Here is a 23,710-nt window from a genome sequence, read left to right as displayed (position 1 = left end):
AGATCCACATGTCTTAAGAAAAAACTGACCAAAAACAAAAAGAGGGCTTCAGACATTTCTGTCATTTACTCTTACAGCTTAGCCTGATGAAATAACTTAAGTTCAAACAAAATAAGGCTGCTCATGTATTTCCTGCTGACAACCTGCTGCCCCCATCTGGAGAAGTTGGGAACAGATGTTTTTGATCCATTCCTGTGCAGTTCTTGTTTCCGTTAGGGGTCTGCATTGGCTTGGCTATGTTATCAAAGGTGCTTTGCTACAGTGTGTAGAAGTGTCAGGGTATAAACTGCAAACAGTTTATTTAGTGAGTTTATGTTTACTCTGAGTAATGCCAGAGAACTTTATTTTATTCCTGGCTGGAGGATGACTCCTTAGTTTTGTGGACCATCTGTTCTGGTACTGCCCCCCAGCTCCCCCAACCCTTCCTACAAGAGGCTAAGCTAAAGCCGTCTTTCTTGACAGCCTTGGACTAGCAAGAAGTGCTTCCTGACTTTGCATCCTGCCTTGGTAATCTTATCCTTGAAAGGATAGTTTGGACTTTTGATCTCTAAGGTCCCTCTGGCTCGGAGTCCATAAAAAATATTTACCAGTGAGAAATGTCTCTATTTAACATAAGTCAACTCTTAGGTATTAAATGAACGTTCTCTCTTAATGAACAAGATTTCTGGAAATAAAATGCACGTGCTTGGAGGAGGGACTGAAATTTTAAAAACCATTTCAAAATATGTACTATACCACTAGGAGGCAGTGTTGACATATAATTTAATTCAAGAATATCTTCACCATAGCTCCTTTTCAGGGAAATATTTTAAAAAATCAATGGATATAAAAATGATTAAAGGTTATAATATTTTGGTGGCAATAAAATTCTGAAAAGAATATTAAAGGGACAGACATGCATTTTACACAGTAATAGAACAGCAAGTCCAATAACATATCATCTGTGAGTGAAAGCTTTAAATACTGAGCTTGGTTTGAGAATATAAGAGAAATGATAGATAACAACTTTGCCAAAAGAAAAAAAAAAACAAAAATAAAAAGGGGAGTTCACTCTTGTTTCATCTCGGTCATATGCAGCCTCTGAAAGTTGTGCTGCTTTGGCTCTGTTTCTATGCATTGGGGGATTAGGGGTGGATTATTAACTCTCAGTAAGAAAATTCTGGCAATTTCTTTGCCTTTCCATTTATTTATTTATTTGACAGAGTCTCGCTCTGTCTCCCAGGTTGGAGTGCAGTGGTGCAGTCTCGGCTCACTGCAGCCTCCACCTCCCAGGTTCAAGTGATTCTCATGCCTCAGCCTCCCAAGTAGCTGGGACGACAGGTGCATGCCACCACACCCAGCTAATTTTTGTATTTTTAGTAGACACGGGGTTTCACCATGTTGGCCAAGCTGGTCTTGAACTCCTAACCTCAAGTAATCTGCCCACCTCCCAAAGTGCTGGGATTACAGGCGTGAGCCACCACACCTGGCCTATTTTTGTTTTCTAGAATTCCCTGTCTGGCTCTCCAGAAAGAGCCAGTAGGGCCTCTTTTCCTTTAAAATACTGCCACCTGCTCCTTTAAAATTCCAGCATACTTGTGAAGTAGGTTTTTCTTTTAAATAGGTGAAGAAATTGAGGTATAGAGGTTTCACGTAAGACTTAGCAAATTGTAGAACCAGGATAAGAATAAAATACAAGCAATATAGTCTCATTGCTCTTCTTTTTAATAGCTGAAAAGAATTACAATTTCAAAACAGTTCAAACAATTCAAGAATGTTTAGAAAGCAGCATGACCTCTTTTCTAATACACTGAGGGTAGCCATGTTTCTTCTAATAGTCTTGTATCTTCAGGCTTGAGCTCTTGTAGGAGAGTAGATATTAATTATCAGAGAAAAATATCGTAGTTCTCAATCTAGGAAACCAGGCTAGAGTTTAGAGAATCTCTACTTTTTTCTTATTATATTTTTTAAAAGCTACCAACTAACACAAGCTCACTCTGCTTAGCCTTATGGCCCAGAGGCATCCAGTGTTGACCAGGTTGGAGAGGGCTGAAATATCTATCTCTCCTCCCTCCTCCCCATTGGTCTATGTCTTTTACTGGTAGAAAAGTGGGTCAGGAAACAGAAGAACTCTGGAACTCTGAGAGCAGGACTCTGGGTATTGGATATTTATTGATCAAGTCTCATATGACTGACCTGCTTATAAGAATAAACTTAAACAGGATGGTCTCCTTATCTGAAGTGTCCTACAGCAATGTTTTTCAAACTGTGAATCCAAACCCAGTAGTGGGTCATAAAAATCCATTTGAAAGGTCTCAACTAGTGTGTTTTGTAAATGAAATAGAATGAAAAGGAATGGAACAGAAAATGCTAGGATGGATCACACATTTAATTTTGACAGTAAGATGTGATGTGTTTTCTGGGTCATTATATAAATTGTGTTTCTTACTAAGGGTCATGTTCAAAAGAGTTAGAAGCCCTTTCCATAGCACTTTCTGTCCCTGGCTGGTTGCTGAGTTCTTTATGACAGTTCATGTCTCATCCTCTTTGCTAGCCTACCAACTTCTTTAAGTGGGATTAACATCTGAATTACTTTTCCTGTGCTCCAGTGATTTCCATAATACCTTACACAGAGTGGGTGCTTAGTGAACCTGTTCAAGATTTACTTTGTACTTATTTTGCTCCTAAGAAAACTTCTAAAACATACTTTAAAATTGTCAAGTGCTATTTGTAATTCTATTTTGTTCAGGTAATAGCAATAATATGTGTAGGATGGCATTCATGAAAGCACTGCTTTTTAACCCTCTTTTCCTTATTTGTAGGAACTGTGGCTCAAACACCTAGAAATTCATCAAAAATAGCCTCCATTGAGGTTACTGTGATTTGAATTTTTGTTTTTCAAAGAGCTCTTTCAGCTGCTGCTCAGTTGTGGCTTCTTTCTGCTGCATCAGCTCGGCTGTTCCTTTGGTCACTCCCCAGCCATCTGGCTTTGACATTGAGGGGTTGTATGGCCGGCCCGAGGCTATCCGAAGATTCTCCCAGTATTCCTTCCTGGCCCTGTGTGAACAAAACACATGACATCAGACTCCTCCCCTAGCTTTGGTCTTTATGTCATGGAACCATTTAAAAATTATATAATATTTTAAATAATTTCATGCAGCACACAAAGTTGCCTATCAGACATTAAAAAGCAAAGGTGTCAATCTCAGCCACCTGTGTGGACAGTCTGTGGTTGTTTGGCTTCATCATGATTCCTGACTCCAAATTTATATGCTACTGATAAACAATCATTTGCTTACACTTATCCACACATTAATACTTAACAGGAAAAGTATGACATACCATTAACACAGTGAAAAAATTATGTGCTCAGGGTAACTAAGCAGCCCACTAGCATCACTAGAATACCCGTGGTAGCTGCTGAACAGCAACAACCAACAGCGGCAGGCTTTCTCTACATCCGTGATGCCGTGTTTTCATTAAAAGGTTACTGTACATTGTATTTTACCTCTATAGATGAGAAGAAACATCAGAAGCAGTGGAGGGACTGGGAAGCGGTCCATTCTGCTGGATGGCTTTTTACAGTGTTTCCTCTAGAGGCATCTGCCTCATTAACAACGGTTTTTGGCCGGGCACGGTGGCTCAAACCTGTAATCCCAGCACTTTGGGAGGCCGAGACAGGCGGATCACGAGGTCAGCAGATCAAGACCATCCTGGCCAACACGGTGAAACCCCGTCTCTACTAAAAAATACAAAAAACTAGCCGGGCCAGGTGGCGGGTGCCTGTAGTCCCAGCTACTCGGGAGGCTGAGGCAGGAGAATGGCCTGAACCCAGGAGGCGGAGCTTGCAGTGAGCCAAGATCCGTCCAGGGCACTCCAGCCTGGGCGACAGAGCAAGACTCCGTCTCAAAAAAAAAAAACCAAAAATGGTTTTTGTCCTAGAAGGCGCCCTTTGATGTAAAAACTGATATGATTTCTTGTTCTGTTATAAATGCATATTGAGGGAGCCGTCTTTGGATTCTAAGAGTGCATCCATTAAAACACACATTAATCCGGACTTAAAAATCCACCCCCTCCCCTCAATCTATAAGTCTAAAATTACTTTGAATTTCTTTTTTGAGACAGGGTCTCACTCTGTCACCCTGGCTGGAGTGCAGTGGTACGATCTTGGCTCACTGCAACCCCCGGCTCCCAGGTTCAAGTGATTCTCCTGCCTCAGCCTTTTGAGTAGCTGGGATTGTAGGTCTACACCACCATATCCAGCTAATTTTTGTATTTTTTATAGAGACAGAGTTTCATCATGTTGCCCAGGCTGGTCTCAAACTCCTGAGCTCAAGTGATTCGCCCACCTTGGCTTCCCAAAGTGCTGGAATTACAGGTGTGAGTCACTATGTCCACTTTGAATTTCTTCTTTTAATATATGCACAGGAAAAATTTGGGATAGGAGTACTGTCTATTCCACTTATACTACCTCTCCTTCCTCACATCCTCATGAGCCAGCTGAGTTCACCTTGGTTGTTCTTCCCCAAACCCTGGAAAACTTCTGCACCTCTCACTCTTCAGGTTCCACTTCTGCCCTTCGATTTCCTTTGCTTCCTTCTGGCTCAGGCCTCAACCTGTCTGCTGTCCCTCCTTGCAAGTCTTCTTCACATGGCAATTACAACTTGCTGACTTTCTAATCTAACCTTGCCCTGGACTACTTGAGACCCCACCCCAGGCTCCTCTTTGCCTTTGGGATGGGGTCTGACGTAACTCATGAGCACAAATAAAGAGGCTGCCTCCTCCTCCTTCTTCCAACAAATTCTGTCTCTGCTATTCTCAAATTTCTAGTTTCTCAATGTGTCATTCTCTTTCCACTTCTCAGTGCTTTCCTGAGGGTTGTTCCTCTAGCAATGTAATTCCTGTATCAGAATTCAACTCAGGCATCAGCTTTCTTATAAATCCTTCATGCACCCTCCCTCTGCCTTTTGCCCCATGGGACATTAGCTCAGGCCCTGCGCACCTGTGCACATCTTCATCCTTGGACTTACTGTATTGGACATTACCTGTTTATCATTCTGCCTGCTAGATTGTTAGCTCCTTGTTTAGCTTGCTACCTCAGCATCCACAACAGCATCTGACAGATAGTTGTGCTCTGTTAATAGCTGCTGAACAGAGTGAAACTGCTACCTTTGCTTGCAGCACCCGTCCTCTACCTGCTTCCTAGTTCTCTATATGGTAGAAGCCTATTGAGCCTTCAAAAGCCAGCCCCAAAACCCTTCTTTTAAAATATCTTTCTGGTAGGCAAAGATAGTCATTCTCTTCTTTTGTTACTTTTCTATCCATACATCTACTAAAGCAGCTACCACAGTATAATACATTGGCTTGCGTATTTGTTTACCCAGTAGACTGTGAGTCTCTAAGCCACAGCTTTTCATTTCTGTATTCCTACTGCCCTGCCCAGTGCCTGACATAAATTTTTTTACTAGTATATTATTCATCTTCCCCATTGGAATGTAAAATCTGAGGGCAAGGACCTTGCCTGTCTTATTTGCCACTGTATTCCCAGCTCTGAAAATCACGCTTGATATAGTATTAGCTTTACTTAAGTGATCCTTAACTCTTAAAAATCAATGCAATTTAAGATTATTGTGCACCACATTAATGGTAATTTACTAGAGCACGAAATCACATTTCATTGCCACTTACATTTATTTACATTCTATATTCTTTTTTTTTTTTTTTTTTTTTTTGAGACAGAGTCTCATTCTGTTGCCCAAACTGGAGTGCAGTGGCGTGATCTTGGCTCACTGCAACCTCTGCCTCCCAGGTTCAAGCAATTCTTATGCCTCAGCCTCCCAAGTAGCTGGGATTACAGACGTGCACCACTATGCCCAGCTATTTTTCTTTTTTTTTTTTTTTTTTTTTTGTATTTTTAGTAGAGATGGAGTTTTGCCATGTTGCCCATGCTAGTCTCAAACTCCCGAGATCAAGTGATCTGCCTACCTTGGCCTCTCAAAGTGCTGGGATTACAGATGTGAGCCACTGCACCCAGCCTATATTTTTACTTTTTTTTTTTTTTTTTAGTTATTTTTCTTTTCAAAATCCAAAATCAGGCCAAATACATTCTATATTCTTAAAACAATCTCCAGAAAACACCTAATAAGGATGCTTTATAAACATCTCTGGGAGAGAATTTGGGGATGACTGATTCTTCATCATCACACAACAAATTCGCTGCGCTCTTCTAAATGGCCCCACTTGAACATATTCATAATCTAAATTAGTTTGGGATAGTAAAAGACGCTTACCTTGCTCTAACCCAGGGTTTGGTGTGCATGTCCAAACCACTTCCCCAGCTGCCATGTTTTTCTGAAGCTGGTGGCAAAAAGCCCCTTTCTGGGGCCAGCTCCTCTGCAATTGCCCTGATGTGGTAGGGCTCAAATCCACAGCACCCGCCAATGTACCGGACCCCCAGGTTGTAGGCTTCTCTGGCGTATTTTTGAATATCCCATCTGGTGGCAACTCTGGGCTCCAGTCCTGTAATAAGTGGCATTATGCCATTAGGCATTATACATTCTTTTCATAAAAATTCAAGATAAGTAGTTACAAGTATGTAATTTTCAATAAATGAATTGTTTTCAGTATTCAATTCTTGCATTTAAGAAAAACTTTGCTACTTTGTGTTATATGTTCACTTTTACATGCTGTGGTATCCAGTCTTCAGGAGAGTCCCAAATGACCTCTGCCTTTTGATGTTTTTCCCTTTGTGCAGTCCCCTCTTGCATTATAACAGGGCTGGTCTGTGAGATCCATAGAATATGGCAGAACAGGCATGTGACTTCAGAGGCTAGACTATACAAAACATTATGGTTTCTGCCTTGTACCTTCTTGGAGCACTCACCCTGGGGAAAGCCAGCTGCCATGTTGCAAGCATCACATGTTGCAAGCATGTTTTCCAGCATCACAGTGAAAAGGCCCATGAGCTGAGGAACTGAGGCCCCCAGTCAACAGACAGCAAGAAACTGACACTAACTCCCAAAAGCCAATTAAGTGAGCTTGGAAGTAGATCCCCCAGCTCCCATCAAGCCTTCAGATGATAATAGCCCTGGCCAATATCCAGACTCCAACCTCTTAGGAGACCCTGAACCAAAACCACCTAGTTATGCTATCCCTGAATTCTTGACCTGGAGAAACTGTGAGATAAGAAGTGGTTTTTCAAGCTACTACATTTTGCATTAATTTAATGTGTTATACAGCAGTAAGTAACACAGATGCCTTAACTATCTTCCTTTGTGGTTCCTCCAAAGTGATTGTATTTTATAGTATCTTACTTGCCTAAGGGAGACAAATGCCTTGCCTTTCTTCCTTCATGGTTCCTCCAAAGTGATTGTATTTTAAAATATCTTACTTGCCTAAGGGTCCCTATAAAATATAGGATAGGGTGTAAAGACCTTAGAAGGAAGTAGGCTGGGCATGCCCTGTCCCTGTTAACCACTCTGGCTTAATTTTTGACATCAACCCACCCCCTCTTCCCAAACCTGCTGGGAAACCTTTTCCTTCTCCCTGGACTGCAAGTATCCCCTCACTTCATCTGCTTGGTCTCTTCATTAAAACTTGTTATACAGTCACTCGATGATGGTATCTTGCCTGCAATCCCAAAACTCTGGAGTAGCTGAGCCATATTAAAAATTGGAGAAAAGGACCTTAGAGATAACTGGTCTAACCTTATTTTCCCAATAGGGAATTTGAGAGCTAGAGGAATTCAGAGATTTTCCTAAGGTGACAGGACTTAGCAACAGAGCTAGAACTAGAGCTAAATATCTGCTGATTCTCCCATGGGAGGGCATCCTCACCAACCCCAAAGTATGACTCATTGGTTGCCTATTTAGATACTGATTCACCTCAGGTTTTATATTTAAGTTCAGAGGTCTTTTTTGCTAGCCAGGACCATCCTTTCCTTCTGCTCTTCTCTAATACCCAAGGGGCTTTTGGCTGCAGGGACAGAAACCAGGGACAAAACATGAGGAGACACCAAGCCATCTCTTCACCATGACAAAAGATCTCTGGGTATAGATTTACTTGAGTTTACATGAATATCAAATGAAGATATTGAGATGATTTATCAAATGTTGGTCTTACCAAACGGGAATTCTGGGAGATCGATGAATCCTTGCTTGTTGCAGTCGGGAGTGTGGTAAGCCAAGGGCTGGCTCATCAGGTGAGCTTTCAGTCGGGCAGCCTCCAAGCCCTCTTTCATGAGCTTCACTGTTTGTAAACTAATGGTGGGGTCAAAGTGGCAGTTCACACCAATGATGGATGCTCCTGTGAGTGGGAAGAACATGATAGCCTTAGGGATGCACCACAAACCAGCAGGACCAGCTCTCCTCTCTTCATCAGGAATCAGGAAGCTTTTTTTATATTTTTAAGGCAAAGTCTTACTCTGTCGCCCAGGCTGGAGTACAGTGGTGTGATCTCAGCTCACTGCAGCCTCCACCTCAAGCGATCAAGCAATCCTCCCACCTCAGCCTCCTAAGTTGCTGTGACTACAGGTGTATGCCACCATGTCTGGCTAATTTTTTTTTTTTTTTAAATAGATACAGGGTTTCACCATGTTGCCTAGGCTGATTTCGAGCTCCTGAGCTCAAGTGATCCAATGGCCTCCTAGACTGTTGGGATTACAGGCGTTAGCCACCATGCCCAGCAGGAAGATTTTAATTGGAACGATGAACTGGAAGCATAGCACTGGGTCCTCATTCCCCACAAACCTCTCTTACCTTTGAGTGAGAATGATTACCAGCAGGCAGGAAGCGCTTTCTGTGAAAAGTGCTTTGAAGAGTCTGGTATAATTGAAGTGTCATCTTTGTTTGTTTGTTTGTTTGAGACAGAGTCTTGCTCTGTTGCCCAGGCTGGAGTGCAGTGGCACGATCTCAGCTCACTGCAGCTTCCGCCTCCCAGGTTCAAGCAATTCTCCTGCCTCAGCCTTCTGAGTAGCTGGGACTACAGGCACGTGCCACCACGCCGGGCTAATTTTTGTATTTTTAGTAGACACAGGGTTTCACCATCTTGGTCAGGATGGTCTCCATCTCCTGACATCATGATCTGCCCACCTCAGCCTCACGAAGTGCTGGAATTACAGGTGTGAACCACCACGCCCAGCCCTGTCCATCTTTTTTCAAAACAAAAATTATTAGTTTTTTTAAACTTCAAATTTTAGTAGTCAAACTTTCAATGTTTGACATTATGTTGCAAGCACAATAATTTTTCAACACTCCCAGCTGCTACATTACACCTGTGTTTATCATACTGCTTAACTTGAGGTGTAAATAAATGTTCCTTTTCACCAGGCCAGCTTAATAAGTTCATTAGCCTTCTTGGGCACAGCAGCAGAATGTAATTTAGAAAAAAGTTTTTTAGACATGTGTTTTCTAGAAGCAATTTTGTGTCTAGGATTAATAGTTTGGGGAAAAAGAATCTCAAAAATCCTTTGACTTCAGCTTCTCAATGTGGTTACTAACCTATTAGTCATTTTGACAAGCTTTTAATTTACATTTCAGCCTCCCCAGACTCACAACTATATGGGATTGTCTTCCTATAGTATTCTTGTAAAATTTGGTGTTGTGAAGTTTGATTTAGTGAGAACAAAATATGTTTTAGATATTCCATTTTCTTCAAAAACTTTCTTTATAGTCATTATATTCTTAACTATATTTGGACCAAAGATGATTTACCATGGCAATCACTAGACATGATTTTGGAAGTTTCCTCCTCCAGAAGATTTGAGAGGGCATCATGACATAATAATTCTTTACTCTATCCTCTCAAAGTGGGAGGAATTCCCAAATAGGACTTTTCTTTCTTTCCTTTTTTTTTTTGAATTTTAAAAATTGTGGTAAAATATATATCATGTAAAACTAGGCATTTTAACCTTTTAAAAAATTTTTATTTTTGTAGATACAGGGCCTCATTATGTTGCCCAGGCTGGTCGTGAACTCCTGGCCTCAAACGATCCTCACACCTTTACCTTCCAAGGTGCTAGGATTATAGGCATGAGCCCCTGCATCTGGCCCATTTTAGCCATTTTTAAGTGGCATTAATTAGGTTCACAATGTTGTGCAACTATTATCACTATTTCCACATTTTTTTCGATACCCCAAAGAGAAACTGCACCCATTAAGGACTAACTCCTTATTTTCCCCTTCTGCTAGCCCCTGGTAACCTCGAATCTACTTTCTGTCTCTGTGGATTTGCCCATTCTAGATATGTCATATAAACAGAATCATATGATATTTGTCATTTTGTGAGTGGCTTAGTTTACTTAGCATGATGTTTCCAAGGCTCATCCCTGTTGTGGCATGTTTGAGAACTTCATTTCTTCTTATTGCTGCATGATATTTCATTGTATGGATATACCACATTTTGTTTTATCCATTCACCTGTTGATGAACTCTGAGGTTGTTTCTAAAGGACTTTTTTGGGCCAGGTGTGGTGGCTCATGCCTGTAATCCTAGCACTTTTAAACTTCCTTTTCTGTTCTAGACTTTCAATACCATCTATACCCAGATCTCTCTCTCTTACCCTGACCTTCCCATTGGGCTCCAGACCTGAATATTGTGGATATATACAAGTTTCCAGAAGTAAATATACTTGTATGTGTGTGTGTATACATATGTATCCAGAATATGTGTGTGTGTATATACATATACTTGTATGTATAGATATACTTGTATGCTTCATATATGTATATATATTCATCAGATTGTGTATACATATACTCACAAGTATATATATCCACAAAATCCAAGTCTGGAACCCAGTAGGAAGGTCACTGATATCAACTAAGCTATAAACTGTTGAAAACCTTTGGCTACCTTTTTTTTTGGATGTTGTGCTGCCAGAGTTTCTCTTTCCTTGCTGAACTTCATTCTATTAATAAATTAATAATATGTTGGCTATTTATTGGATGTCTTTTAGGTATAAGCCTCCTTGCAAGAGATTATAGAGAAGTAGAAATAGAGGACATTGTTCCTGACATCAACGATTTTATAATTTAGCACAGGGTTTTCCAAGGTTTGGTCCATGAAAATAATGTTCCATGATCAATTAAATTAGGAAGTAGCTGTTCACTACATCACCTTCTTGAAGACTAGGAATATATGTGAACATACCAAAGATTTTGATAAGTTCCACAGTAAAGATACCTGCTTAAGGCTGGGCGCAGTGGCTCACACCTGTAATCCCAGCACTTTGGGAGTCTGAGGCAGATGGATCATAAGGTCAGGAGTTCGAGACCAGCCTGGCCAACATAGTGAAACCCTGTCTCTATTGAAAAATACAAAAAATTAGCTGGGCATGGTGGCGGGTGCCCGTAATCCCAGCTACTCGGGAGGCTGAGACAGGAGAATCGCTTGAACCTGGGAGGCGGAGGTGGCAGTGAACAGAGATCACGCCATTGCACTCCAGCCTGGGCGACAGTGTGACAAGACTCTGTCTCAAAAAACAAAACAAAACAAGATATCTGCTTAATTCGGTTCAGCGCAGCCTTTTCTAAATGTAGTTAACCCCAGAACCCTGTTAACATTCTCGCTGACTGGAAACTAGACTGAGGCTATTCTTAATGAGTGGTATAAACAGCAGATGTTACAATTGCTGAGAGGAAAAAGTGATCACTTGGGGTAGGAAAAATTATGTAAGGATACATGGAAGTATAATTTGAACTAAACATTGGAAGATGGACTAGATTTACTAGACAGATTATTTGTTAAGGACCTATTATGTGCTACATGCTACGCTAGACACAGGATACTCAGTACTGAACTAAACAGTCTCTGCATTTATGGATCTTATAATCTAGTGAGGGAGTCAGCCATTAAACAGTTAAACAAATGAGATAAGTGAGAAGTGCTATGAAGAATATAAACAGGATACAGCGATATAAAAAATTGTAGCCATCTACTCTGTACAGAATGAGGGAAGAATTAGATGCAGGCCATGCATTCATTCCAATTAACAATGGGGATAATGAAGGCCTCCTCTGATCTTTCTACAAAAAGTTAACTTGCCTCTCCCCTAGTTGTTGTATTTCCCCATGAAAAATTATGATTATACAATTTTGTCCCTAAATCTAAATATTTGTTATTATTAATGACAAGTATGAAAGTTATTTTCACGAAAAATCAGGAATTGGGTAAAAATCAGAGATTAAACAAAATGCTAGTCAAAATTTCTCTATTATACAAAGTGAGTCAGGCTTTTTCCCTGACAATTATTTTCTGGGTTTAAAATGGGGCAGTTTTGAAAACAGTCTGTGGGTTTCTTCTAAATGAAATGAAACCCAATATTTGGAATGGATTTACAATTATACAAAAGATATACTGGGTTGTCAGTGTTTTATATCAAAGGATTTTCTGATTTATTATACCAATTATAAAAAGCAAAATATACTAGTAATTTATGAGACTGAAAAACTTTGGCAAACAGGGCAACTAACTTAAAAGTTATTAATGTTTAAAGACCTTACTTGTAGATGTTAAACCTCCAGCTAGGGCTAGTTGCTCCTTTCAGAAGCCTGGTGTGTGAGTGTGCATGTGTGTATGCGTGTGTGTGTATTTTTAAAACTTTTTTCCATCTGGGATTCAATAATATCAATATTCTTACAAAAGTAAATTAATGGTTTTTATGTTAATGAAAGTAGTATACACTGATTCGTAGACAGATGTGCACTCACGTGTTCTTTTAAGACTTACTAATCACAAACTGATTGAAATCTGTCATCACCTGCTTTCACCAGGCGCACTGCACACTCGCCGGGGGGCACGCCATGCAAATCTCCTTCCGGGCCAATGCACATGGTTGCTGCCACAGGTTTACCAGATGCTATCAAGGTTTCAACTGCCCACACAGCTTCTTCAACATGTTCAAAATACTGGAATCAGTTAAGGTTAGAGTACTTTTAATATCGTTTCTCCCAAAACAATTTTTTTTTTTTTTTTAAAGACAGAGTTTCGCTCTTTCACCCAGACTGGAGTACAGCTCACTGCAACCTCCGCCTCCCATTTTCAAGCAATTCTCCTGCCTCAACCTCCCAAGTAGCTGGGATTACAGGCGCCCACCACCATGCCCAGCTAATTTTTGTATTTTTAGTAGAGACGGGGTTTCACCATGTTGGCCAAGCTGGTCTCAAACTCCTGGACTTGTGATCCACCTGCCTTGGCCTCCCAAAGTGCTGGGATTACAGGCGTGAGCCACCACGCCCAGCCTCTCCCAAAACAATTTGAAAACGTATTCTATTGCTTAAAAACTTCATTATTACTGTTTTCAAACTTTGAATTGTGACCCATTAGCATTTTTTAAATGAAATAGAATGATTTCTTACTATAAATTGCAGTCAAAAAGTTGGAAAAACACCATATCAGATTAACTGAATCAAATTTATCAGAAGCCCTGAATTGGGAAACGATTTCAAAAACTAAATATTACTATTACTAGTTATGATCGTCACCTAACCCCACACAGTACTCTTGAAAGCCAAAGGTAGAGAAAATGTACTAGGTGTATTTGTCTTATCTTTCACATTATTCTTTACCTCTGCAATCAAGAAGTCCACGTTCTTCTTCATAAAGACCTCTAACTGTTGCAGAAATACTTTTTTGACTTCAGTTTCACTCTTGCAGCTAAGGTATGAAGGTGTCTGACTCACTCCTCCTGCTACCAAAGCATCTCCTTCATCAGCCACTTGTCGGGCAATGTCGCAAGCAGCTTCATTGACTTTCTGCCCCTAAAATGGGTGAGTATATGAGACTTCTAAATTTTCATGTGAAATTGAAATAAAATTATTATTCAAACATTCACATCTTAGTTGTATATTTACAATAGTATCTTATTCCAGAAAATGACTGTTATGGAATAGTTCAAAACTTTATACCAAGTTGAACAGTTTGCAATAACAATAACACTAATAATAGTGATAGTAACAATAAATATATATTATATATGACATTACATTATACCAAAGATGTGTGAGATGGTAAAAGTGTTTACATCGAAGGATGTTATCTGGTATCTTCCAGTGCCTAAGATGCACTTAGAAGAGTACCTAACAAATAGTAGTGGTGGTGATGATTTGCTTTTATGAAATTAAATTTAAATAACTATAGAATTCAGGACATTTTTGTATGTATATTCTCAATTAACAGATAAGTGCATAACTAATAAGGTCTTTTTTTTTTTTTTTTTTTTTTTTTTGAGACGGAGTCTCGCTCTGTCACCCAGGCTGGAGTGCAGTGGCCGGATCTCGGCTCACTGCAAGCTCCGCCTCCTGGGTTCCCGCCATTCTCCTGCCTCAGCCTCCCGAGTAGCTGGGACCACAGGCGCCCGCCACCTCGCCCGGCTAGTTTTTTGTATTTTTTAGTAGAGACGGGGTTTCACCGTAGGTCTTTTCTAATTATTTAGACTTTAAAAGTTGTTTGTTATGCTCAACAAACAAAAAGCTCCCCAAACCTAGCACTGTATACTCATGGAATTTTGGAAACCTCAGCCTTGATGGGGTAAAGGGGTTGGTCCAACATCACAAAGTAGATGTGGTTGAGTCAGGCACTATTCCAGGTTTACTTATTTATTATGCCTACGATCTTTCCTCTAGCCATGCTACATTTAAAAACATTAAGGATGAAAGAATTTGTAAGGATGCCCAATTTACTCAGCAACTTAGGAGACTAGGAGAATCATTAATCATTAAATACCTCTTCTTTCATCTGCTTTGCTAAATGCCTCTTTGTTAATTTTGGGGATTACAGCTAAATAAAACCTAAGGCTGTTATTCACGCCTCTCATTTTTGTATTATTAGAAATAAAACAAAACTCTGAAGAGGCTGAACCCTTTTCTCTATGGGAGCTTTGTTGATGCAATGGGTCAACAATATCCTTCTAAAAGTTCCACAGCTGGTTTTACTCACAGATATCTTCTCTAAGACATAGTTTCCCCTGTTCTCCAGCTTGTCTTCACTCGCATAGAAGGTGAAGGTCTGCATGACGTTTGAGCCAGCTCTGAGGAACTCTCGATGAAGCTGGCGAACTGGGAGAGTGAAAGAGGAAAGGTATAATTTCTGTTTATTAACCCACAGTGTTTTCAAATGGCTCTCAGATAAACAAGCAGGAAAATAACTGCTTGAATTTCTGGTTGCTTGACATTTGCACATCTTAGGGGTAGATGAGAGGTAGATCTGAAGTCTCTTGGCAACTCCTGCAAATCTGCTGTGACTAGATGAATGAGTGGCCAGGGGATGCTCATATTCCTGTATTTGCTCATCTTGTTCATTGTTTACTTTGTTTATCATTCATTGACTGTATTTGTGGATGGCACCCACGGACACAAGTATCCTGTCTTTGGACAACTTTACAGTCTGTCTAGAAATAACTAACTACAGCACTGCATGGTTGGGTTATGCAGGAAGAAGGGATCATTTCTACCCAGGACATGGGGCAAGGAGGTCCGAAGATGAGGAATTATTTGAGCTGCACTTGGAAGAATTCTGTGCTATTGCCAGGCAGAGAAGGTGGGGAAGGGAATTCCCTCCAGAGAGAACAGCCTGAGCAAAGATAATAAGGCAGGAACAGGCATAGCATTTGGGGGAATGACAAGTACTTTGAATGGCTGGAGTTCATGAATCAGGGAAATATTTAGTTTTTAAGCAACTGGATGATGTGATTAGTACAGTCTTTTCAAAAGATAATTCTGGTAGCAGGGTGAAATAAGAATTGGAGCAGGATTTCCAAACACAGATCCACGGATGCATGCCAAATGGCAAGGTTTTTTTTTTGTTGTTGTTGTTTTTTGTTTTTTTTTGAGATAGTTTTATTCTGTCACCCATGCTGGTGTGCAGTGATGTGATCTTGGCTCACTGCAACCTCTGCCTCCTGGGTTCAAGAAATTCTCTTGCCTCAGCCTCCCGAGTAGCTGGGACTACAGGCGCCTGCCACCACGCCTGGTAATTTTTTGTATTTTCAGTAGAGGCAGGGTTTTGCCATGTTGGCCAGGCTGATCTTGAACTCCTGACCTCAAGTGATCTGCCTGCCTTAGCCTCCCAAAGTACTAGGATTATGGGTGTGAGGCCTCCAAATGGCAAAGTTTTATCAGCTGGAGGAATATGGTGGGATTTTTTTTCCCATATAGCTAAATGTATTCAGTTTAATAAATTATCATTTGTTTTAAAATGGCTGTCCTAAGCTATGGTTGCCTATTAGATCCCCTGCAAACTTTTTTTTAAATTATGGATTGGAATGTCAAATCCACAGATATTCTGATTTAATTGGTTTGGAGTGAGGCATAGGCATCTTCTTTTAAAAGTTTCCCCAACCCATCTTTGTTTTCAGCCTTGTCAAAAACTGCCATTGTAAGATAGTGGGAAAAAAACTCCTTTTATAAAATGACAGTGAAACTTGGATGATGGTTGTTTTTGTTAGGAGAATTAACTGGGCAAAGTAAGAAATCAGCATGCTATTAATATATCAGCTCCTGAAAATTATTTTGAAATTTCAGAGGTTTATGAAATCCAAAGGTCCAGGAGCAACTATATGAGAGGCTAGGAAATTGCTAGGACGCTGAAGTTCTTAGCCCTTGGGACTAACACAGGAGATGAGTCTATACTCATCTCTTGCATCCCAGAGGCCTAGTACAGTAGAGTGCCTGGAACATAGAAACCTTGGTTTTTGTTTGTAAATAGATGAATACATAAGTGAAAAAAGCTTTTAAATTTTAGAAAATGGATTTGTAAGCTTGTAGTCATTTTCCATGATTTTTTTAATCATAGAAAGTTCTCAGTGGGACCTCAAAAGCATCCCTAAATTAGTGGGCTTCAAACTTGTTTTATAATAACAGAACCAATTAAAAATATAGGGAGTCCCATATATCAGTCAGATAAACCCAGAGCTGCTGTGGTTGGAGAGGACAGAAAGGCCTATATACTAGGTTTCTGGACGCTGGGAAGAAATGGTTTATAACTATGAAGTCCACTTACGTGGTCCTTGGGTGGATTTCCAGAGGTTTCATGAAAAAACCCTGGAAATGTGTGCAAATTGTTATGTATAAATACATTTTACAGTGCAGAAGGTATATAAACTTTTATCAGATTTTTCCATAGGGCAGTGATCTCAAACAGTTGAAGACAACTCCTCACTCTTGATTATTCATCATGCTTCTAAAACTGCAGTAATTCTCTAAGTATGATCCATCTTAGAGTCACCTGGGGGCAATTATCAGAAAGGCAGATTCCTCAAACTCTTCCAGACCCCAATAACCTGAATTCATTGCTGAATTAAAACTGCTTCCACTGGGTGCAAGAACCATAACTTTGGGCATGAACTTTAGCAAGAGAATGAGGCTGGTAATTTCTGAGTATCCTTTCACCTACATTTTCCTGATCACAAGGTTCCTAGGTTCATCCTCTAACCCATAATACGATAGGACTAGTCCCTTTTACACAATGATGTCACCTATACTAATTGATTACCTTCATTTTGTGGCCTTAACTCCTCATTATATTACTTATTTTAACATCATAGAAGCTAAGTATACATTGATACATGATTACATATGTACATAGCATAGTTGGAGATTAGCCTTATAGATTTAGCTTGAGAAATGCAAGTTTTTGAAATTCCACAGTAAACTCTAAAAGGTCGAATAAAATTCTGAAGTATTTCTTCATTTGGGTAAGTTTGCAGCAAAACCATTTGGGGGCAAAATATGACCTGAACCAACATGAAGGTATTGATAAACATGTTTCAGTTAGTAAAGGTAGTCATATATTTTGATGCAAAAATGTATTAATGTGTTTCAATGGGGGCTGCTTCAGGGTCCATTGGGAGTGTTACATAATATGCTACTGTATTAACTTTCTAACGTCCCCAGATTCCTGGATTCCAAGACACATTTGGCCCCAAAATGTGGTTTGGACAGGGGATTGTGGGCCTGTAGCATAACCACTCCTTTCTTGTTGCCTAGAACATGAAAAAGTCAGGCCCAGGCACCGGATATATAAAAATGTTGCAGGTGAGGTCCAGCTTGCAGGAAGACTCTTCGGGGTTTCCATCAATTCTAGCTACCACTTAGTCTCAATTACAAAAGCACTGCAAATACACACAATCATTTGCATAAAATAGCTCAAGCGATCCCCCTGCCTCAGCCTCCCAAGTAGCTGTGACTACAGGCGTGCACCACCATGCCCAGCTAATTTTTTAAAAAACTTCTGAGAGACTGGGTCTCCCTGTGTGCCCAGGCTGGTCTTGAATTCCTGGGCTCAAGTGGTCTTCCCACCTCAGCCTCCTGAGTTGCTGGGATTACAGGCGTGAACCACCACACCCGGCTCCTTTATGAGAACTTACAATAGAGCTCTGCACCAACCTGCTTCTGGGTGCTCCACAGCAGCTTCAGGAGTCCAGGGTCCTGCCTTTACATAGCCCCTCTTCTCCAGTGCAAAGACAAACCCTCCATCTCCAATCACAATCTCTCCAGCATTTAAACGTTCTAGGATGCCCTAAAATTACAGATGAGGGAGGAAAAGGAGTTACTTGAGTGTTTAAGAGAATTTTCTATTTTTATTATTTTTGCTAATATATTCTTGGAGAGGTGTGGTTTATTTTAGAATTTTCAGAGAAAAATTTATATTTTATGTATACATTTATGGCTATCTATAAGACAAACAACCAGAATGCTCATAAAATAAACATTTGTGTATTCCTTTGTATGTGCTGGGGTTGCGGGGGTCTTTCAGAACATGTTAAAGAGTGTTTGAAGAATACCATGGGAGGTGTGTTTCAAGAACTATCTGCTGAGGGATTAAATGAAAAGATTTTGTTGTGAAGCCTCAAATCTGCACTTAAGCACAGATTCTTAAAATGGTAAATACTAGTCTTCTTACTCTATCAACAAGCTAAAGAGAGGGTTAAAATTGTTAAACAAGTTGAAATGGCATAGAATGCTTTTTTTTTTTTCTTTCTTAGAGACAGGGTCTCACTATGTGCCCAGAGGAACTTGAACTCCTGGGCTCAGAAGATCCCCCAGTCTCACCCTCCCCAGCAGCTGAAACTACAGGCTCGTGCCACAGTGCCCAGCAATGCTATTAAGCCATTTTATTTTCAGACTGAAAAGGTGGCCAAATCACTCAAAGACTTCTATCTTTGGTGTTAACATTGAGTTTCCGCAACAGTAGCTGTGCTATACAGACCAGGTTATGAGTGTGCACATTCTGTACTCTATGATGAGAACAAGGAAGAAACCACTAAAGTATTTGTTGAATGATTTTCAGCCCAATCTCCATACTTATTCCATTTACAATACTGTGCAGTAATCACCCTGTTGTTCTATAGATAAATTTGGAATTAAGTATTTTGAAAGGGTTTTGTGAATTACAAAGTAATTCTCTAGTTTAATAGTTTTTTTTTGTAATTTCAAAGAATCATAGGCTTTAAAAATAAATAGTATTCAATTCAACTGAGATCTCTCTCTCATTTCACAAATGAAAAATCAAGACCCAGAGTCCCTGAGTAATTTATACATGGTCTTCCAGATGGGGAGCATAGGGCTTCCTGACTCTTTTATGCTTAAATAATATCTATATTTGATTTTAAATGGGATTGGGGGTGGCGGGACAGCCCTGAAAAAAACTATATAGTGTAAAGGAATAACTTGGGATGTATTTACCTAGTGTGTTCCATTTACTACCAATAACAGTGGATAAAACAAAAGCTGACATAATAACAAGCATTCCAGAAATCTGTGAGAGGCAGTCACAGGATTTTGTATCCCAATTCTTTGCCGCCTTTTTAGAACCTCCCTCATTTTCATTCTCTTCCCCTCCACTGCCCCTTCCCATGCCATTTGGACAGCTGGTGCTCAGAGAGAGGAAACAATTGACATTTCACCAGACAGAAGCAAAGTGGTAGGATTATGCTGTGTGTTCCCTAATATACCTTTCAGATCAAAACATTTTCAAGCCATAATGTTGAAGCCATGTTATCTTCCGGGAGCCCATAAAATAACAAAGCACTACAAAAATATAAATGGCTCACATGTCATTTTGAAATCCAAACATTCGTCATGATTGCAATGTGTCTAAATGTCACATCTGAAAACTACAACTTTGATTATGACCTAATTAACAAGAACAACAATAATAAAAAATATATATATTTTATTTATATATATACACTAAATATATATATTATATTTATATATACTATAAATATTATATACTATATATAGTATAAATATATAGTATAAATATATATACTATAAATATTATAATATTATATACTATATATAGTATAAATATATAAAAATATATATATTTATACTTATAAATATATATATAATATTTATATATATACTAAATATATATATATATTTAGTACCTCAACATTTTAATGTGCAGCATAGCTAAGGATCTGATGTTGGGTGGCAGGGTGGGTAGTGGCGATTCAACTACTATGTGGTTCATGCACTTGTTGAGTGATTCTCTGGAAATACTATCTCTTACATTCTATTGCATTTTAAAATTATCTAGACTTCAGGATTTTCTGTTCCTAAGCTAAACAGACTTTTTTAAAAAACGGAATGTGCTATGAAAAAAAATATACTGTTTTGTGAAAAAGTATTACAAAACAGTATGTGTAATATCAGCCCATTTTTGTTTAAAAAGTACATATTTGCCTCAACAACAAACTAGCAGAATATACACCAGAATTTAACAGGCACTGTTCTTTGTGCTTTCCCTAGTTGTTTATAATGAACATGTGCAAGCTTTGTAACATTTATTTTAATTTTAAACTCAAATGTGTAGACATCTTATTGTCCATATATTGTTTTAACACTGACATATGCATGGAAACAAGTTACTGAGGAAACTGTTTTTTTCCATCTTACATTCATCTGTTGCTTAGATAATTCTATAAAGATAATTCTTTAAAATGTTAGATTTTCTGAGTTTGAGTTTGGGGAATAAGTTAGAATTACATGGCTATGAGAATGGGGACAAACAAAAAATATCTATGTCTATATATCTATAGGAATCATCCTTCCCAGTCTCTACGGACTATTTAGTACATTTAGGGACTGGCGAGATTCTCACCCTCCTTGGACTGGTGACAGTCCATAGTCCTTTGCCATCTCAGCACCCACTCATGCCATCAACATGATGATGCATTTAGAATCTGTAACCGAATTGACCTTCTTCCTTGTGTAGAGGTCTTTTGATTTGGGAGGCCATCCCTTTAGAAACTGGACACACCTCAGCTGGTTGTCCAGCAGGGCAGGCACTGGGATGACAGCTGGACCTTTCTCACTGTTCTTACAGCCCAGAGGATGCAGTTGGCCTGGCCCCCTCTGCTGCCTCCCTACCATTTTCTGGGGGCCTCTGTCGTGCCAGGCCTGGGACTGGGCATTTTGATCTCAAAAGGTCAAGTTTATTCCCTCCTCCCTCCATCCTTCTCTCTCTTCCCACCCGTCCAGTCTCATTCCACGGCAGTCAGTCCATCTATCCATCCGTTCGTTCCCCAAATTAGAGGAAGGCCTACCATCTGGACTGAAAACACTTCTCCCAACAAGCCACTGGGAAAGCCAAGAGATGGATTTGTTAATCTGGAGCTGGAATTGGGTTTTACAATTTCATCGACAGCCCTTCCTCAGTATCTTACAGCCACTCTGCCCATTTTTTCTTGAACCATGTTTTCGAGGCTGACATTTCGGATGACATTTTTCTATCATCTCGGACATCAAATTGCCTGTGAAAATCTGCAATCACCCAACCAGCGCCTAGGCCTTGGGTACAGCTAGAACCCGGCGGGGAGGCGGCGACACCCGCGGTGCGGGTCCAGGAAAATGTCGGAACCAGCGCCACCCACTCCTCCCCGTTATGTGCGCGCCGGGTGCAGAGGGCGCTCGCAGCCGCCCCCGCAGACACAGATGAGGAGCGCGCCAGGCGCGCTACGCAGCTCAGTGCTGACAGGATATCGCGTCTGTGGGGCTAAAAGCAGTGTCTCTGGGGAGTTTTTTGGTCTTGGGGTGCCAGGTTCAGAAGGTATTGGGAGGCTTGGAGTTCTGGGGACACCCAGCCGTCGGGGATGGCTCAGAGGGTGCCTTTGGGTCTGAGGGGCAAGGATCACAGAAATCTGGGGCGCACTCTGGTCCAAACGGGGCTGGGGCTGGAGGGGAGAGAGAGGCGCTCTGAGGCCGCCCTCTGAACGTGGAGCAGGCGTGGGGAGGCTCAGAGGCGCCTTGGGGTCCCACTGGAGAAGTTCTGGAAGCTCATTCTGGTCTGAGGCTAAGGGAGGGGAGCGAGCAGGAGGATGATGGGTCGCAGGCAGGGTCCGAGGGCCCCTCTGCGCTCCCAGAGGCTGGGGTACAGAGCAGGTGGGAGGGGGAGGAGAGGGCCCGCGGGTCTCCTGGAGACTCACCTTCTTGGCCTTTTTGCCCCCAACGGGTGGCATCTTCGTGGTGTCCAGACAGGTGGTCGACACGGATGCGGACCGACTAGGCGAGCCTTCGCGTTGCGCAGCCCCGACCTGCTCCGAGTCCGCAGCCTGCCTCTTTATACCCGCAGTTGGGCGCGGGGAGGGCCTCCCAGCCACAGCGCGGGCCAGCGCGGGCCTTGGGCGGGAACACGCCCACCAGCCCTTCATCAGGCCCGCCTCCTGCTGGGAACCTAGCTTGCCAAGGAGGTGATCCAGATTGATCACCTGAATGGGTGGAACCACTGAAAAGTAAGATAAGAAAAAGCGATGTTGCCACTCGCTTAGATTTCAAACCTGCCTAGCGTCCCTTTTGCCTCTTGCACTTTTGCCCGGACCCTAACCGTCCTCTTGCTCGCCTGCACTATGGCCCACTTAGGCTGCCAGAGAGGCCTCTGAGAAGTCCATTCGATGCTCAAATATTTGTCAAAGGCCAAGGCGTCAAGATTATGGAATTTGGGGGATGGTCCTGGAAGATCTTCAGCCTGGAGTGTGATCTCCTGTGTGATATACATCCAGTATAACGGGACACAAATGCGGCTTTAATAGAAGAGTCCAATACTAACCCTGAATTGGCGGGTATGTTCAAAATGACCTTATACACCTATACCCAAACATGCCTTGCAGTTTCTAATAATACAGTAGTTTCTAATAAGAATATGTTTGTAATATTTAACAAGGACAGACTTTTAACATTTATAAATGGAAGCAGAAATGTACTTTGAAGACTTCAAAATTCAGCAGGAAAACGATATAAAAACATAGACATTAGAAAAACTGGAGGGAATAGAGATGTTAACAGTAGTTACCTATTGATGGCGGAATTAAGGCTAGTTTTATTTTATTCTTCATGTTTCACTGTATTTTCTAAAATATTTTTATAATGAGAATACATTGATTTTAAAATAATAAAAACATTACTTTAAAAAATGTACAGCACGGCCGGCACGGTGGCTCATGCCTGTAATCCTAGCACTTTGGGAGGCTGAGGAGGATGGATCACCTGAGGTCAGGAGCTCGAGACCAGTCTGGCCAACATGGTGAAACCTCGTCTCTGCTAAAAATACAAAAATTAGCCGGGCGTGGTGGTGGCCGCCTGTAATCCCAGCTACTCGGGACGCTAAGGCAGGAGAATCGCTTGAACCCTGGGGGCAGAAGTTGCAGTGAGCGGAGACTGCACCATTGCACTCCAGCCTGGGCAAAAAGAGTGAAACTCTGTCTCAAAAGAAGAAAACATGCGCAGCATGAT

At 40.9% G+C, this 23,710-nt stretch overlaps 1 protein-coding gene and 1 long non-coding RNA gene across 2 annotated transcripts in view; one reads left to right on the top strand and one right to left on the bottom strand.

The window, feature by feature from the left end:
* Window positions 1-1,683: 1,683 nt before the first annotated feature.
* Window positions 1,684-22,517, bottom strand: BHMT (betaine--homocysteine S-methyltransferase). The gene is made up of 8 exons (XM_005557235.4): window positions 22,408-22,517; window positions 18,359-18,491; window positions 14,913-15,031; window positions 13,544-13,735; window positions 12,736-12,883; window positions 8,101-8,283; window positions 6,270-6,498; window positions 1,684-3,036 (listed from the first exon to the last, which is right to left on the bottom strand). The coding sequence occupies exons 1-8, from the start codon at window positions 22,438-22,440 to the stop codon at window positions 2,853-2,855; spliced, it is 1,221 nt and encodes a 406-aa protein (XP_005557292.4). The 5' UTR covers window positions 22,441-22,517; the 3' UTR covers window positions 1,684-2,852.
* Window positions 14,951-23,710, top strand: part of LOC141407016 (uncharacterized) — a 39,459-nt gene continuing 30,699 nt past the window's right edge. The window contains exon 1 of the long non-coding RNA XR_012413757.1: window positions 14,951-15,053. This is a non-coding gene — a long non-coding RNA (uncharacterized lncRNA). The remainder of the gene's footprint in view (window positions 15,054-23,710) is intronic.

This window comes from Macaca fascicularis, chromosome 6, assembly GCF_037993035.2.
Source record: "Macaca fascicularis isolate 582-1 chromosome 6, T2T-MFA8v1.1".
Classification (NCBI taxonomy): Eukaryota; Metazoa; Chordata; class Mammalia; order Primates; family Cercopithecidae; genus Macaca; species Macaca fascicularis.
The sequence above is the reverse complement of the archived record's forward strand: the minus strand, read 5'-3'. Positions and strand labels throughout refer to the sequence as shown.

Bases quoted from the DNA above. Each gene is read 5' to 3' on its own strand.
- BHMT (XM_005557235.4), bottom strand. From the start codon at position 22,440: ATGCCACCCGTTGGGGGCAAAAAGGCCAAGAAG. The intron at 12,884-13,543 runs GTAAAGAATAAT...AACTGATTCCAG, and splicing joins TGGACTTCTTGATTGCAGAG to TATTTTGAACATGTTGAAGA. The intron at 3,037-6,269 runs GTAAGCGTCTTT...TTGTTCACACAG, and splicing joins AAACCCTGGGTTAGAGCAAG to GGCCAGGAAGGAATACTGGG.